The sequence below is a fragment of the Myxocyprinus asiaticus genome, chromosome 1, assembly GCF_019703515.2.
Source record: "Myxocyprinus asiaticus isolate MX2 ecotype Aquarium Trade chromosome 1, UBuf_Myxa_2, whole genome shotgun sequence".
NCBI lineage: Eukaryota > Metazoa > Chordata > Actinopteri > Cypriniformes > Catostomidae > Myxocyprinus > Myxocyprinus asiaticus.
This window is the reverse complement of record NC_059344.1, coordinates 11,933,528-11,952,852: the sequence shown is the minus strand read 5'-3', so window position 1 is coordinate 11,952,852 and position 19,325 is coordinate 11,933,528. Positions and strand designations below refer to the sequence as shown.

At 38.4% G+C, this 19,325-nt stretch overlaps 1 protein-coding gene across 1 annotated transcript in view; it reads right to left on the bottom strand.

The window, feature by feature from the left end:
• Positions 1-15,023, bottom strand: part of LOC127445583 (synaptotagmin-7-like) — a 213,897-nt gene extending 198,874 nt beyond the window's left edge. Inside the window, exon 1 of the mRNA XM_051705738.1 lies at positions 14,877-15,023. Within this exon, the coding sequence (XP_051561698.1) occupies positions 14,877-14,910 (34 nt within the window). The 5' untranslated portion in view covers positions 14,911-15,023. The remainder of the gene's footprint in view (positions 1-14,876) is intronic.
• Positions 15,024-19,325: the final 4,302 nt, after the last annotated feature.

Sequence of the window (19,325 nt, the reverse complement as noted above, 5' to 3'; positions counted from 1 at the left end):
ATACTTCACAAATGAAAGGTACTTAATTTTGTTGTAGTATTCAGTTTATTTGGAACTTAATGGAAGCAAACCAAAAGATGGTTCATATAAAATGGATAATACATCTCACATCATATATAAACTGAATTAAAAGCTAAAAAGTTAAACCAATGTTTTAAAATAAATAGCTCTTTAATCTTTACTCTTTCTGATTTCTGGTTGTATGAGTTACATTCAAAGTCATTGCAAAATAGCAGATAAACGTACACCTGTAACCTCACATAAATTTTATTTTTAACGCTCCAAGTTAATTTCCAACTGCTTGACACATTTTTACCGCCACATGGTATATAACGTTTTTTCTCCTGCACCCTCTTCTTCACAGTCTTAGATCACTTTGTCAGTACTCTCCCAAAAATCACTTTACTATTGTAAAGGCTGACATATTTCAGCTCTGAATTTCAGCTACGCTGTAGCTCAGTAGGTAGAGCATGGCATTTACAACGCTGAGGTCATGTCCAAATGAATAAATGTAAAATCTGATTGAATGAGCCATGTTAAAGCTGTTTTAAAATAGCAATATCCTAAAAACAACACATACGGCACATTATTTAATTTCTATAATAATCTGTATTAATGCTATATTAATGCTTCTTGTCACTTCCTGCTGTCTATGTGAAATGTACAGTACAAAGGGCTCATCAATTCAATCTGCCCACACCGTGCTACTGACCTCTACACTGGTGCTCTCATTCTCTCTTGCTCTCACCCCTCCTGCCTGGTCTTCAGATAAGCATCTCCTTGACCAGGTTCATTTCCATTCTGATGATTTTACACATACTTTGAAGCCCATGGCTGGAATCCTCACACACGTTCATACTGAAGAGATCAGAATGGATTATGTTTATTGAAATACTTCATAGTGCCATGACCTGCACCTCAGGATTATAGATGTGTTTTTTCTTCTACTACTACGTTTCACATATAGTTCACCCAAGAATGAAAAATGTTATGATTTGCTCACTCTCATGTCGCTCTATGATTTTCTTTCTTACTGTACGTATTATATATTTTTAGATCTAATCCAGTTTACCACCTGGTTTCCTTGGGCGGTAATAGCGCAATGTTAATTGTGCCGGGCAAATAGAAGAATTTTGTGAATGAAGCCCAATCTGTAATGAGCCTAGTTTACATATAAGGATGAGGTTTTGCTTAATTTAAAATCTCAACATGCAGCGCTATTTCAGCACTAATTGAGCCTGCTTAAACTGGGATATTTCAAAGAAAAATGAAAATTCTCTCATCATTTACTCACCCTCATGCCACCCCAGATGTGTATGATTTTCTCTCACAAACAAATATTTTTAGAAGAATATTTCAGCTTCTAATTCATGTGGTTAGCAGCAAGTAAATTCTCCTTTGACGGTTAATGTTGTTAAACTAACATATCTCACGTATAAATTATCGCGAGGTGCTTGATACTTTAAAAAAAAAGGTTAATAGATAAAGTTGTTACAGTTTACCAGTGTTGAAGTACTGAATTTGTTGTAGGCTATTAGACAAGGCAACTCCATTAGCAGGCTGATCAGACAATGTCAAAGCCTGTCATTTTATTCTTAAGAAAAAAATTAAGATGTTCTTAAGAAAATATTTGAGAACTTCTTTAGAATTTTTCAATAACTGCACTTAAGAACATTCTTATGAACTTCCTATAATTTATCCTAAGAACTTTCTTAATTTTCTTCTTAAGAAAATGTTTGTGAATCCGGCCCCTGGTTCTTTAGAAATCAGAAAATAAATGCGTGCTCATAAACATTGGTGAGCAGGATTCGGAGGTTGCATTTTCTATCTAAAATTACAGTTTTACTCCACTGACAGTTAGGTTTAAGGTTGGGGGTTGGGTTATGGAATAGGGTTAATAACATATGCATTCTATTTGACTGTGTTATGACATTTACAGCTAAAACCACAAGTCACTTTTGGTGCCACCCTGTGGACATTTCACCTAAACAACACTTCCAGCATCGGCCACTGGGGGCAGTGGTTTAAAATTTTAGTAAGCACAGGCCGATTTCATCAGCAAAACTTTCAACCTGTTGTCGAATTCCCAGTGTGATCAGTCCGTCTGGTCACTTTCAGAAACCCTTGCGTTTTCCCTCAATGTCCCTGCAATGCCCCATTGAAATCAGTGGATTTGCAGCATTCTCTGGCTTAATGTACACTCTAATGCAGGGGTCTGCAACCTATGGCACGGAAATCACTGGCATGCCAGCAATGGCGAGAGAGTAGTTATTTATATAAATTCCGCACCTGCATTCCAATCTAGATCTTGATAAAATCCTTCCTTATGATCATGCAGCGTGTTTTCATGAGCTGAATGGGATGCTAAACAAAAAGCTGAAATGTGTCAAGACTGCAGTATACCCAACAGACTCGTGCAGCGCATGCAAGCCATTCGCGCATCACAAGCCGGAAACGCGTCACTTTCGGTTAATCACGCGAGTAAATGCGCCCACTTTGCTTCGGTCAGGCTGCGTCGATGACAGTCAACATTCTGTGTTTCATTTGTTTCTTTTTGCTTTAAGAACAACACATGATGTAATAAGGAAAACACCACTATTAATCCTTGAGATTTCCAACCCAGTATACAGATACACCCTCCTTAAACCATAGTCACATTCAAAACTACATTAAACAATTAAGAGAGAAAACATAAACCCACATCGTGGGGTTCAAAAAGCATAGCCATTGGCCAGGACAATAAGAAATGGCACTCCATGTCAAAAAAGGTTGCCAACCCCTGCTCTAATGTATAAGTGCATTAAAGGAATATTCCACATTCAGTAGAATGACAGTATTTGTGGCATAAAAATAATTTTGACTCATCCCTTCTTTTCTTTTTTTTTGTTTTTTTTTCTCCCCAATTTGGAATGCCCAATTCCCAATGTGCTCTAAGTCCTCGTGGTGGCATAGGACGAATCTCAGTTGCCTCTGCGTCTGAGACCGTCAATCCACGCATCTTATCACGTAGCTTTTTGAGCCCGTTACTGTGAAGACATAGCGCGTGTGGAGGCTTCACGCTATTCTCCGCGGCATCCAAGCACCCCACTGAGAGCGAGAACCACATTATAGCGACCACGAGGAGGTTACCCCATGTGACTCTCCCCTCCCTAGCAACCGGGCCAATTTGGTTGCTTAGGAGACCTGGCTGGAGTCACTCAGCATGCCCTGTATTCGAACTCGTGACTCCAGGGGTTGTAGTCAGTGTCTTTACTCGCTGGGCTACCCAGACCACATCCCTTCTTTTCTTAAAAATAAATAAATAAATAAATAAATAAAAACGAGGTTACAGTGAGGCACTTACAAATGGATTGCAGCCAATTAAAGGCAGAAATGTGAAGCATATCATTTTATAAAAGCACTGACCTTAATTGTTCTGTTAAAACTTATGTATTATTTGTGCTGTAAAGTTGTTTAAATCATCATGTTTTCAATCGTTTTAGGATTTTAAAGTTTGTTGACTACATCATCATGGCATCGAAGTTCTAAAATTGGCAATAACTTTACACAGAAAAGGTTACTTAGTGATTTTATAACACTAAAACCATGTTAACACACGTATTGTATACGTCTTGTGGCTATACTTTTGAAACAGTTAATATTTTAACGTTTACTGATTGGCCCCAGTTCACTTCCATTGTAAGTGCCTCACTGTAACCCAGATGTTTGCTTTTTTTAAAGAAAAGGAGGGATAAGTTAAAATAAAATTGTTTGGCAATCAACATTATGCCACAAATGCTGTCAATTGAGGTTAACTTGTATTGACCTGGAATATTCTTTAACTTGAAAACCCCACAGCCACTTGTGCTGGTTCTTTGCATTGGTTCTTTCATTCTGACATAGACATTTCCTCAGGCCAAATCTCTTGAAATATTTAAACAGCATTTCTGATATGATAAACGGTGCCAAAAATGTACATATATTCCAGCATGCGGAATTCTGATGCTGAATTCACTGTGTGAAAATGGTTCTCCATTTCTCTACAAAACAAATGCTTGACAAATCAGTAGCCCTCCACCTCACACCCATCTCTCTCTCTCTCTTCATGCCTCTGAACGCCATCAATCCCTTTCACAGTTCTGACTGAGTCTCACTACTTGCTCTTTCACTGTTTCCCTCATTCCCTTCAAAATCCTTTCCTCCTTGATATTAATACAAAACACTGCTGCCATGGCTTCTCTAATATTCTCTACCGATCTCTCCATTATTTGAGCTAGCACAATCCCATACGCATACTTCTCTTTTTCCATACTACCATTCTCTATTAAAACATTATTAGTAAGGCTAGCGATTCATCAAATATTCACATACAGTATTCACAATGATTTTTCCTGGCACAATAAAATTAAGATGGGTCTAATACACTTTATTTGGTTATTACGTTTCTTATAAGACTGTCATTAGAGTAGTTTTGCAAATCCTTCTTTGTCTATAATTTTTTATAATATAATTTTTAGGAATATAATTAACTGGACTATAACACCCAGCCCTAATTATTAGTGGTGTTTGCTGAGACAGCGATCTAGCAACCACTTAGAAATGCTCTGCCAACCACATAGCAACACCTAAGCATTCTGGCGTTGACTTCTGCATGGGCAACAGCTTTGACCTTGCTCCTCATTTCTCTCTTTTTCCATAAAGCCTACCTCCATTCTCTAATTTTTCAACTATGTTCTCCATGATAAAGTGATGGTGATTTAACTTTTTGCCATAAAAGCTAGAAATAAACTGTTTAGACCAAAGGAAGGCAACAGATGTGGCTGCTATGAAGATAAAGAGATCAACAAAGAGGAGGAGAAAGTGGGGGCAAAGAGAGGAGAGGATGAGAGGAGAGGAGAGGAGGGAAGAGGATAAAGGGAGGGAAATTGAGGTGTGCTGACGTGACCGAACATAAATGCATCCCAGAATCCCAGTGTGACTGAACAGATCCAGAGACAGTTGCGTAACACAACACACAAGCACAAACACACACTGACGTACGCTAGCACTCAGTCTGAGATCTCTCTCTCTTTCTCAGATGTAGAGATCCAGCTCTTGGATAATGAATGAGAGGGGGAATGTACTGAGCTGCATCAGACCGCTGTGTCCTTCAGAGAACATCATATTGAATAGTCTTGTGTGGGAAGAAGGTTACTGGTTTACGCTAAAAATGCTGTCACCATGAAAAGGTCTATTCATCAAAAATAACTGGACAAGAATAGGACTTTCCTTCTTCCGCCCAGAATGCCTCACCAGGGAATTGGAACCATTTTGGTAACACACCAAACAGTTTACTTGAAGGTAGCTTTAGATTATGGGCATATTGTGATTAATTCTGGAACCACCCATTTAGAAAGGAAAGAGCGCCCACCTGACCAGCATGAAATATGAACAACCACAATGGCCCAGTGGTTCACAAAGTTTGGGGCACGCCCTGTGTGGGGGGGTGCGAAGGTATTGTAAGGGGGGCGCGGAAGACTGACCTGTCCTCAAATCACTTTCACACATTCAGCAAAATTTGTGACAATACACGCAAGAACCAATGTGCGCAATTTCTTCACCTCTGCCTTTTCTCCTGCCTTGTTTAAACTTTGGGTATGCACCACAGCGCAAATGGCACAAAGCATGTAGCAGTGTCAGGTGTGCTCCTACCTACACTTATGTAAACAAAGACGTCTTGCGCACGCCAGTTTCAAATGGGGGAAACGAAGAATTAACACTAATATTTCGGTCGGTCCCTCACACAACACTATCGAATGGCTTCAGAAGAATTTATATATAAGGCACAAGAGTTAAGGACGACTTGTATGGTGCTTTTGGAACTTGGACAGCCTATCACCATCCTCTCATCCCTCAGTCTTGTCGCTGACACGTGGTACCTGTATCCTTTCTCAGCGCTGGCCAGGATGGGCCAGTCACAGTCGTTTATTATTACTGGAAGTTTACTGGAGTTTAAAAATGCTTTTATAGAGACTACTGAGGTGGATTAACATTCACAGGTATGAATCCTTGTAATTATTATTATAATTATTTATTTTTTAATAACTATGCAGTGTAAATGTCTCCACTGAAAGAAAAACATTCTGCTATTTAAATGCAGATGGAGGGTTTTATTTGCAATGTGTTCATGCCCAGAGGTTGCTCCTGCAGCAGTATCACTTTTTATTTATTTATTTTTCCTTCTGTTTTTGTATGATTTATAATTAAAATGTTTTATGTATTTATGTAATACAGAAAGTATACACAAAATAACAGAACAATGTTCATTCATTCAGATACTTTTTCAGTGAAGTGTAACTTTTCATTCAGTTTTCATAGTATTTTTAAATAATTTTTTTTTTTTTTTTTTTACATGATATGAAGATAAACGAAAATGCTGTTAATCTTGCACATTTTGATAACTTTCTATTTTTTTTTATTTTCGGAAGGGGGGGTGGGGGGAGGGGGTTGTGTGGCGCAAAAGTTATTATTGTTTCAAAGGGGGGCCTGACCAAATAAATTTGAGAACCACTTCCTTAGTCTATATGAGACTTTTACAAAGCTTACTGTACAGCTCCACAATTTACTGTACAGTAACAATAACCTTTCTTTAATATATCATCAGACTGGTTAAGGTTTCACCCGAACATTAGGAGCACACAACCAGTGATCCAACCACTGTTCCAAAGTGATATTCATTTCTCATTTCTAAAATTGCCATGTTATTGGTGATAGAGAGAATTTTACATCAAAAGTGTGACAAATCTGTGCTCCCCAACAGAACGTAAAGCATAGAGCATATCTGTTTACTTGCACAACCCACTCAACAGTGCTGGCTAACCACAACCGAGTGAGAAGAACGGAAAGACACATTACAATATACTGTATAAGATAACTAATCACATCAATGATTTTACATTTTAAATAAAAATAAATAAAAAAGAGGTTCAGTCTCTGAACCTAGATATACAAAAGAAATAAAATGAAATATTTGTATTGGTTTTACGCTAATTTTGCATATGACCAAATGTAGTTTTTTTTTCTTTCTCATTTCCAAACCATTAAATTCATACAGCTATGATTGGGTGGACCAGCCATCCGTCCAACAGGATCCTGATCACACAGGAAATCAGCATGTTGGTTCCGAAGGTTTATGTACTTTCAGACTGACCCCATTCAGCAGAATGAATGACAAGTGCCATCATCCATCAGATATTTTTGCATCAATTCAATGGTGCTCATTGCTCATTTCTCTTGTGCTTCTGACAACAGTTTGCGTGAGCAACCTCTGAGACGTGAATTCTTGTCCCAAAAACTATAAGGAGCCTGATTCGGAAGTGGCATTTGCGCTCTAAGATTACATTTTTTACTCCACTGACAGTTCTGTTAAAGGTTGGGGTTTCAGTTAATATAAGTAATTCAAAGTATGATTGGTCTGGGTGGACCTGTTCCACCTTGGCCCTTTTGTGGCCTTGCCCCGTTCGCTGCTAAGTATCTCAAACAAAAGTGAATATGTTTCAAGGACTTCCATGGTAGTTTCTGATGAAAAAATAAAACCTGCACACCCTGAGTCCCACAAATTCCATTGGAGAAGTAATGTATAAGAGATGATATGGTTAAATGTGAGGTTTTGTGAATTATGCCACCATGTACAATAACTTTGTACTAAATGTGTAATATTAAATCTCTGTGTTGGGACATCTTCTGGTTTTTGCCTTAAAAGAAATTTGGCTGAATATTGCACTTTTCTCTTAAAGGATAAAAATATATTTCAAACAGCTATTACGCACAGCAATTGACTAATGGCTGCTCTTGTCTCAATATCTAAAGTACATCCCTCCGCCTGTCTGCTTTCACCATACCACTCATTCTTTCTTTCTATGTCTTGCTCATTTCTCAGTATAATACTCTCACTTCTTGTTTGCTCTGATTCTGAATGAAACATGAGCAGGACATTTGACAATACGACAGGAAACAGCCATTAGCACGCAATTACCCAGACATGTGTACAAACTGCAAGGTCAACCTACCTCTAGTTTTCTTTCAGTCTCTCTCACTCTTTCTCATCTCTGTCGACTTTGCCTTTAAGCCTCTAACCTAGACTTGCAGGTTTATCTGCACTCACTCTATGATCATCGTAACGACCGCACCTTAAACCACTGAGATGTCTGTAGATTTATAGCAGCAAGGAGCATTGAGGGCTGGTGGAAGGTTTGGTGATAAGATCTTTAAGATATGTTACCAAGGATGTCTGTCAGTTACCCTAAAAGTGGACAAAGCTCTAACATATAACTCTTTTCCAGATTGTCTAAAAACAAGGCAGGCAGTTTTGGGCCAGAAAAATCATACTCTGCACCTTCCCCTTAAAGCCGCTGGTCTCAAACCAGCAACTGCTAACGACAGAGGCTGGGGGAGGAATAATGTCCTCACAAAATTTTCAAAACAACAACTCAGTAACGCTAGACTGAAGCAAAATAAAACTCTATGGCTCCCATTATGTAAAAACAAAAAATAAAAATACATAGCTGTAAATTTGGCAAAAGTAGGTTGAAAGTTCTTCAGCTGAAATCGATCTGTCCTTACCGAAATTTAAAACACTGCCCCCAGTGGCCGATGCTGGAAAGGTTGTTAAATGTATGGACACATGTGAGCTCCAGTTTCTGAGTGAAATGTCAACATAGTGGCACCAAAAGTGAGTAGAAAGTTGTTTTTAGTTGTAAATAATGTAATACAGTGAACCATATGCCCTAACCCTAACCCTAACCATCAGTGGAGTAAAAATGTAATCCTAGAGGGATTAGAGATGGCGCTTGTCATTGATTTGGCAGAATGGGGTCATATTTTTCACACTGCACAGCTACTCCAGACACTTTTTACCTTATCTATCTGAAATATAATTATTTTGATTTTTAAATATCATACTGTATGTGTGAATCAGGGTCAGAAATGAACCAGGACTGGGGCAAAATACAATGAAAAGTGACAAAAGTGCCCCTTAAATTTTAAATTGTAGGAGCAAAAAAATGCCCCTGAAGTGAATTGCTTAAGTTTTCAGTTAATCAAATCTTTGATATATTTTATTATATTATATTCCAGGCATTATCCTATCAGGCCTATCTAGTTTAAAATGGGCTTAAATACTTCTTAAAAAGTATTTGATATAAATGGATGTCACACTATGTGTTTTAATATGGTTAGAAAAAAAGTGCCTCTAAAACTCAATTTCAGGGGCAAATATGCCCCTTAATAAAAAGGTAAGGAATTGATTGCTATCAATTTTATTAATTATAGACCAACTGTATATTTAAATAACTTCTGATCTTTACATTAAAGTCAGCTTGTGGTGGCATAAAGACCCTGGATTAAATTTCATTAGATGTTTAAATATCATCCAAAATAAAATCTGATGTGCCATGTGTGTTTGTGGGCAGGTTATGTAGTCTTAAGTAAGTGGAAATGCCTGTCGGTTCTGAAAAAGGTCTGCAGATCCCCCAGCCAAGCACTGGATCCGCCAACACCAGCATCAATTTGGTGGAAAAGGGGTAACTGAGCTCTCAGTCTGGCCCTTTCATTAAATTCCTACAGCCATTTACTCTTAGGTGACATTTTCAATCTGGATGCATCAAGCTCCAAATGCAAGCATCATCTGATCCTTCCCCGGTCATCAGTGATCATCGACGTGAGCTAAAAGCATTACAAACTCACAGTGTCACTCCAACCTAAGGGGAAGTGATTGGCAGGCCTCCAAAAGCACCTGTACCACCGCAGCATCTCTCCGCACTCTCCCAGCTCCATCCAGGTATCCTCTGGCAAGCCCTCCGCCATCCACTTAGTGGCCGCCACCTGACCTTCTCACTGTGTTTGTCTTATCACGCTGCTGCTACAACATCAGAACATGCCACGAATGCCAATGGCATTAAGATCCTATCGATGAGATGGCCCTGCATCCAGTCCAGAATTCGCAATATGTCAAAGCTCTTCTGCTATCAGCAGTCTGAGACAACTGTTGTTATCTTTCTCTAACTTCAAACAATGTGCATTTAGTTTGAGAGAGCATGAAAGGGTTTTTATAAAAAGTAGATAATGGCCAATATCATAGTTTGCATGGGGAATTATAGCTTAGCGAGGCAGACGTGCGATCACGTGCGAGGCAGTCTAGAGGCAGAGACAGACAGGATGGATTAAGGGGTGTGAAATTATCTGATTTGATTGAAATCTTGCAGCTGTCAAATATTAACCTTTGTCAGTATCTCATATAGGTTCTTTTCACTGAGCGCACACCAGCTCTGCAAAACCACAACTGGGTAGGTCTGCGAGATTGTGAGGGGAAACACATGGGAACTGGCGAGTTTCCTTGAGCTGTCAGTTTGTTCTTCAACTGTCCTTAAAACTGTCATTATGGTCATTTCCAGTACCATTTCAGTTCACTTAGTCAAAGGAAAAACTGTTTTTTTCCCCTGCCAAATAACAGCATTTCTCTTTTTGGATGTGTCTAGTTTCCATTCAAAAGCAATAGAGCCCACGTCTGTATTTTATGGAAACCACCTGAGGAAACGCAGCTTAGTTCAGTTGATTGGGCACAGCTTTTCTCCAACTGGCTATTCCCAAATCCTTGCATACAAATTCTGCTTTTGTCATGTACAGTATTAAATCCCTGGAAATACATTCAGTGTGAGAATCCCAGCTGTATTTACATTAAGCTGAACTAAAGCAGATTATAGCCATAAAGCTAATAAAACTCTCAAACAAATTAGCACCCCTTACAAATATTTACTACGGTAGTTTCCACCACAATAGCAGTTACTACAGTTATTGTAGCTACAATAAAACTGTGGAAACTTGGTATTATCTAATTTATTTATTATGATTTTACAGTCAGGATTCCCCCACTTTTTGGCCAATTAATTTCCATGCCTTTTTCAATGTCCTTTCCAGTCATTTTAGAAAAGATAATTTGAAAGTACCATTTTCACACCTCCGGTTTTGGAACGCAGAAGTAAATGATTACAGGGTAAACATTGAAATGAGTAAATGGAAGACCATGCCACAAATAGCTTATTCATTTGCTCCAACATCAAAATAAAAATTTTCTTTCCAAATGAAAGAAAAAAATTGAGAGTGGTAGATTACGACCATCTCTCAGCAGCTGTATTAGGAACCTCATCTCAGCTGTGGTAACTCGGTTTTTAAAACATGGGTAATATAACACAAAGTTTAATGTTATACATTAACACAAAATAATAAAAAATTGCAAATATAAAAAAGTTTGCTAGATTTACGCTGCTAAATAAGGAGGGAACGCATCATCACAGTCTGTGAAAAGGGTCCATTCAAACCGATTCGCTAGTGAATCACTCAGACCAATGAAAAGAGCTGACTCAAAAGGAGGATTCGCTCACAAATCACACATCGCTACTGCTTGTTTTATGGCAAGTCGAACTGTTCCCAAAAGCAACATTTAGCTGACTAAATTTAGAGAAGAGCATTCCAATAAAAATTTATTTTTATGATAAAAAAATGTTCATGTATTTTTAGATTTTATTAATTTCCATGACTTTTCTGGACCTCCTGTGTTTTCCAGGAAAACAACAGACAGATGCTATTTGCACCCTGGTGCAAATAATTGTATATATTTGCACACCAGTGCAAACAGTGGCAGATATTATTTACACTCCAAACCTGGTGCAAATAATGGTAGATACTAATTGTACCCTGGTGCAAATATTGTCAGAAACCTATTTGCACCCACATTTAAATACTAACATACAGTATGGGCATCACTGCAGTGTGTTTATTGTGTCGCTAAAACAGCAGTACACAATCACACACCGTCTTTACTCCTCACACCACTGCAGCGACATCTATTGTTCAGTTTGTTGTATATTTCTTTGGTTCCATCACACTATTGGGGTGCAAATAGCTGCACTGTGTGGCAGATGCTATTTACACCGGGGTGCAAATAGACACTCAGAAAACAAAATTTTATATTTTCTTCATATTTTCAGGTTTTCCATGACCATGGAATAAATACAGCGAACATGGCTAATGAGTAAAGAACAGGGCTGTGTTTCCTATTGGCACCAATGGTCTCGACGATCAACTTAAACTTGCGATGCTTTTGGGAAACACAGCCCAGGCTAGTTAGCACATGAGGAAATGGTCACAAGGGCTGTGAGTACACAGCCAAAATGCTAACTCTGTGTTTCATAAATAAACAGAAGCAATGCAAGAAATGAAATTTCTTGATTCAAAAGTATTTATTATATTATTGTAGCATCAAAAATGAGTTGTGAACATGTTAAAATGTAGGTAGGCTACATATTTATTATACATGTTGCCTGCATTGCAGCCTGAAAATAAATGAGGAAATTACTGTATGCTTGCTCTTGATTCGTTTAAATAATAATGCATAAATATTTTTGGCATACTTTTGACGTTCCTTGATGACAAAGAAATCATCAAATTAATTAATAACTACTCATCTGAATAACACAAAATGGGTGTCGTTTTAAAGACTTTACAATGCATATAGGCAATATAACCAACTATTACCAGGTGCTTTTTTTAATTTGCTTACAAATTAGAAGTATTCTGTTCCCATAACTTATGAAATATGATTATTTACTGAAGACATACTGTCAAACATACGGTCAAATCATTGTGTCGGTCGGAAAGTATGCGAGTAGAATACAAAACATATTATTAAACTCACATATCAAATTAATATTAAGTAAAGGCCTGTAGAAAAAAGCTTTTAGAGTTTCTAAGCTGTAAACAGATATATTTTGTCACATTTCGCTTGTAACTTCATGAAACACAAACAGAAAAAAAAAAAACAGCAGATGCTCCTGATTGAGACAATTGCTTTAATGGTCATGAGTGTGATATGATGCCTAGATATTAAAATAATCTTGGATAAAATGCGACGCAACCACAGATATCCTTGTTATCATTCTGGAGGGGGGGCGGTCTCTGGTCAAAATGGACCAATCACAGCTGTTGTGGTCTGCGTCGACGCGACGCGCAGTTACATTTTTGAAGAGGTGCGCGTCAGGCTAAGGTGGCTACCGCCGTAGCTACATGCCATAAAATCACCCTGAGACTCCCAAGTGCTCTGGTTACATTGAAACACATCACTCTGCGTTCAGGATGGGCATAAATGGCTTTAGCCCATTCTGTATAGAAGCCTTTCTTATTTCTTACTTCTCTTACTTTGATAGTTTTGTGCAATAAGATCTTATAGTTATTTAGCGTATACTTTTGTTGAATATCCGTTAGATACCATGTTGAAATGCTGTGCTTAGCATCCGTATATCCCTCTGAAACATGTCTGATTGGGGTGACGTGAACATAACGGAGCCTAATTTTACATTATTATCCTTAACACAGACTAGCCTACCAGTCTTTCAAACAAGCGACTGACTAGTCAATTATGAAAGGTTTTGCACATCCCCATTTACAAAATTAAAAACAGTTTGCAACATATAAAATGTATTTGGTACTATTTTTAATGTTACCTTTTTTTTCCTCTCTTTTACGTGTTTTGCTGTTTCCTGAACTGTTTTGTGTTTCTTTAATGTTTTAAAGAACCACTGCCAACTCACCTCATACTGTATGGCACAACATGTTCCACTATTGGGGCAAAATATAAATTTGTGTTCAGTCAGCTGCATCTTGTTCATGGGAAATAACAGTGGAAATGTTTAATAGCTCTTTAACAGCCACATTAAGGTATGTGTCTATACAGAAACTGACTTAAAATAAACCTACCCTGAGAAATATTCATTGGGAGTAAAAAGTGTGCCTGCCAAGTAGCAGCTTAGGTCTCCCATAAATCCTGACAGAGTCAACCCCACCCCCCCAATATTAACAAATTCCATCACGAACTTCTCACAAACCACGTGTTGATTGTAAAGGTTACGATACCGGGGTTGTCCACGCGCGAGGGACAACGATTAGTCAGCAGTGAAATCCCAAACATACACACGCGCGCGCAGGCTCCACCTCGATACGCGCCGGGAATTCTCAAGGAGCGGGGCACGTGGAGCGGGAAGCACCGGCATGCGAGGGAAAACAGACGCGCCAAACGCGCTCCCGCGCTTCAGATCGACCAATCAGAACAGCTTCATGCCAAACGCGAGTCTGTGTCCACAACAGAAAAATCCAACATTTCCCGACACTGCGAAATACACCTGAATATTATACATTTCCACAAAATATCATCATTTTATTTTTTACTCACACTCTCGAAATATTTCCTCAATATTTCGCATACATGTCCTGTATCACAAATGTCTTGCAACAGACACAAAGACGGTTGTTGCATGATGTCTCTTCGAATTAGATCAGCTTGTGTGTTTGTTACAATTCACTATCTTAATTTTTTACCACCTGACTATCGCTGGCACGCAACAGGAGGGGGCAGAGGCCAACATTTGGGCATCTCCCTTCGTCCTCATAATGACACATTATCAGTTCCCATTAAAGCGAGTCGCATCCTTCTGTCTCTAATAAACGCACGCGCAGACTCCCTATCATGACTATTAGATGAGAGATGATGACCTTGCGCGTGCATGTATGACAACTCCCTCAAAGGCATGGGGGTAAATTAAATTCCCCTCACATGGCAACACAACAAGTGCTATAAGGAAGGAAAAGAGATATTGTGCAAATCTGAACTAATGCATAGAGATCTGTTTGCACCTGTTTGCGCGTTTGACAGCTGGTATGTAACAGGACAAAATGCAAACCACCCGTACATGAGCGATAACCGGTTCCGATAGACCGTCTGCTGTTCAAGGGCGTGCGTTCTTCCTGAAAACAAACGAGAGTAATCCAGCAAAGTACGATAATGGCACCTGACTGCGCTGATATCTCACCTTTCCCGTCCTCGTCCTCTCGATTCAGGTGCATGGCTGTTTGCCTTCGCCACGCCAACAAACGCTGTATCTTTTGACAAGTCCCCTCCAAGAAAAAGTCCAATCCAAAATGTGTTCTCAATCTTCCAAAAGGCGAGTGTGCATGGAGCAACGCGCTCTTCCTCTTCTCCTTGTTTCTTTCTTTCTTTCAGTCACTCACTTGTTTTTTTCTTTCCCTCCCTCTTTTTCGGAGTCCTCTCATTCGGTTGATCTTGGAGGATGGCAGCGAGAGAGGGTTTGACGGAAGGGATGCAGGCGAGGTTGGCGAGTTGTGCGTCCGTGTCGCCGCCAGCGAATGGCATCTCAGTTTATGTCCAACTGCAATTCAACATCAACCACTTGTACAATAACCATCATCTTAGATCGCACCAGAACATTATTTTTATTTATTTATATTAATTATGTATTAATTTATATTTAATATTATTATTGTTACGTGATACAATTGTAGTATGTGTGTGTGTGTGTGTGTGTGTGTGTGTGTGTTTGCAAATACATTTAAACACAAATTAGGACCTGTCCAATGCAACAACAAAAAATGGGCAAGTATATAACAGAAACATAAATAATAATAATAACATAAGTCAGTATTTGGTGTGACAACCTTTGCCTTTGAAGCAGCACCAATTCTCCTAGGTATTCATCTGGGCACAGTTTTTCTTTGTTGTTGGCTGACAGGATGTTCCAAGCTTCTTGCTGAACTTGCCATAGTTCTTCTAGGCTATGTCTCAATTGTTTCGGTCTCTTCATGTAATCCCAGACTGACTCAATGATGTTGAGATCCGGGCTCTGTGGAGGGCCATGCCATCTGTTTCAGGGCTCCTTGTTTTTCTATTCAATTCTATTTTTAAAATGAATGTTGAAATCTGAAATTGGTATTTCCTACTGATTCACTAAAAGCAGAATATAAAAAATAACCATTTTAAGACAAATGTTTTTGTGAAAAATATAATGCACCTAACACTTTTGCACAGTACAGTACAGTGTGTGTCTATATATATACATTACTGTGCAAAATCTTAGGCTCATAAGATGTTTCACAAAAGCATTTGTCTTAAGATGGTTATTTATATCTTCAGCTTTAGTGTGTCAAAAGGAAATATAAACATTAGACTCCCAAACATTAATTTTGCAAATAGAAAAGATTAGAATAGAAGAACAGGGAGCCCTGCAACAGATGTCATGGCCCCCTACAAAACCCCCACTGAACATCGTGGTGAAATCTCCAAGAAGCTTGGAACATCCTATCTGCCAACAACCAAGAAAAACTGTGTCCAGGTGTACCTAGGAGAACTGGTGATGTTTTAAATGCAAAGGTGGTCACACCGAATATTGATTTAGCTTTTTTTATGTTTACTGGTCTTTGTATGACATTAAGTGATAAATGAAAACTATTTATGTCATTATTTTTGAAGACATCCTCACTATGCAACATTTTTCACAAGTGCCTAAAACTTTTGCACACTACTGTATATTCTGTATATAAAACCCAAATTCCAAATAAGTTTGGACAGTATACTAAATGCTAATAAAAACAAAAAGGGGTGACTGTGTGTATGATAATATGTTTATAGGTCATTCTTGCTGAAAAATTAAATATAAGTACACTAGCAATTACACAAATTCCTTTCAATGTCATTCCAGCTTGAATATTGCTTTATTAAGTTCAAATGACAATTTAGCATCCGTTTGCTATCTCAGCTCAAAGTTGAATTGGAATTTAATTCTCTATTAAATTCTGAATGACAAACAACTCTGGTATTTTTACACAATTAAAGGAATAGTTCACCCAGAAATGATAATTCTCACATTTTCAAATTCTCAAGACTTTCTTTCTTCTTGCTGAACACAAGCGAAGATTTAAAAACAAAAACATCTCAGCTCTGTAGGTCCAAACAATGCAAGTAAATGGTGACCAAAATTTTGAAGCTCCAAAAAGCACATAAATGGCAGCATAAAAGTAATCCAGTGGTTTATTTGATGTCTTCAGAAGCGATTCAATCGGAGGGCAGACCAAACTATAACTCCTTTTTCACCATAAATCTTGACATCAGCAGTCTCCTTGGCGATCATGATTTCAAGCTTACACTTCCTAGCGCCATCTAGCGCTCTGCACATGCCTCAAGCACTAGGAGGTGTAATCGAGTTTGAAATCATGATCGTGCCTAGAGACTACAATGACAAGATGAACAGAGAAAGGAATTACATTTTGGTGTGTTCTCTCCACAGATTGATTAAATCACTTCAGAAGACATGGATTAAACCACTGGAGTCGTATGGATTACTTTTATGCTGCCTTTATGTGCTTTTGGAGCTTCAATGTTTTGATCACAATTCACTTGCATTGTATGGACCTACAGAGCTGAAATATTCTTCTAAAAATTGTAATTTGTGTTCTGCAGAACAAAGAAAGTCATGCACGTCTGGGATGGCATGAGGGTGTGTAAATGATGAGAGAAATTGTAATTTTTGGGTGAACTATTCCTTTAAACGACATTTGAAACCTATCAATTTAGTCTTATCTGTATATAATCAGCCACTGTTATTCCTGCTGGTTTTCACAAGCTGTTTGGCATCTCTGCATGAAGTTGTGGATGACTGACAGCTAACAGCAAGAATCATCATAGGATGCTTATTATATCCTCTAATGTGTTGATGACAACATTACCTGAACCCTCCCTATAAAGTACCCAATTTTTTCCCCTAAACACACAGTCTGTTGGTGTCTTATTTAGTGAAATCAAAATCATTTGGGAGTACACTACATTGTATGTCTCCTTAGACAATCTGTTTTCCCAGCTGGTATAATAGTACAAGCACAACAACCAACTGACTCGCAGCTCGCGGCAGCAGGTTCAGAGCTTCTCTATAAAACCCAGTGGTACTGACTCCCCCTAGCGGATCTGAACTTGAATTACAACTGCTAACGGATTAGGAAAAACAGAGGCTGTTTGAGGCAACTGCCTTGCTGCCTTGGTGGCTTGACAGTCTATGACTTAACAGAGTTTTTTTTAATGAAGACACCACTTGAGGAAACTGGTTTCAGACAGGCTTCCAAGGAACAATAACATCATGTCTAATGGTCTGTAAAAAATGACAATTTATGAAGTAATTTACTTCTTTCAACCACCTCTTCAGACATAATTGTTATTCTTTCCACAAACCGCCGAACTGCACATGAGACTGTGGGATATATAGACAGTGAAGGATACATATTTGCTACCTTTAAAAAACGAACCAGATGAAGGAATCTTAATAGACAGATGTGACGCAAACAGTGGATTCGGATGTACATTAATGGCTTTCTTTCTCAGTATACTGCCAGCAAAGGCAGCTTTCTTTCAGATTTCAGACAGCCGTAGTAAGTCTCAGTCCATCTAGACCAGAAGAACCAACATGTAGTAATTGGTGTGAAGCCAGAGATTTATTCTCTAGGTGCTTGTTCAATAAGACTCAATAAATAAAACAGACCTTGAAAGGCCTTTAATGTCTCTTCGTCCTTGTGAATAATGCATTTACCCCCTAACCAAGTAAAAGCATCCATATGCATTTCATAACAAGTACAACTGCAACTTTGGAGCCTAATAATGAGTCTATTAAAAACCTAAGCAATTATTATTCAGTAGATCTGGAGGTAAAATTCCCACTCATTTCCTCCATAAAGAAATATAGAAAACATATTAAGAGATTTTCCAATCATTTTTATATATCTGTGTAGTAGCCAAATTCTTGGTGTAAAGCAACACAACCCATAATTATGAAGATGCACCAATCAGAGAAATTACTGTCACCATGGAAAAATGGAAATACAAGTTGTTTGATATTTTTGACCTATTGACTTTGTAAGCAAAATCAGAGAGCTACAAAGCATTGTTTTTGCATAAAGAATGTTTACTGGTTTGAATTCAAAAGGAAAACAAACTGAGGGCATCGGGCATCAGTTGGCAACTCATTGGACATTTTTGTGTGTTTGTGAGTGTGTATTTGCTGAGGGCTTAACCTTGAGTTAGAGTAGCCAGACATCTAAGTGAGATAGGACCTGATATGTGAGATTCTTGTCACTGCTGCTGGCTGGCACATTGATATCACACTATCACTCCCACATCAGTCTGTCACACACACACATACACAAAAACACTCTGGTGGTTTCACTTTTGTCACCTCATGGCTTTCTCAGTATCTTACCACAAACCCACTTGACCCAAAATTTCTTGACTTGTTTAAAATCCATTAAACTTATCCATGTTAAACTCAGTCAAATTCTAGTCTAGTCTAGTCTTTAGAGCATCAAATTTTCAGAATAAATCACGTATTATCTAGTACCTACCTTGGCTATGTACTAAAACCTAGTGAGCAGCCTAACTAAACAGAATTTTAAAGCAACCAGGGAGCGTGCTCCAGATGCAATCC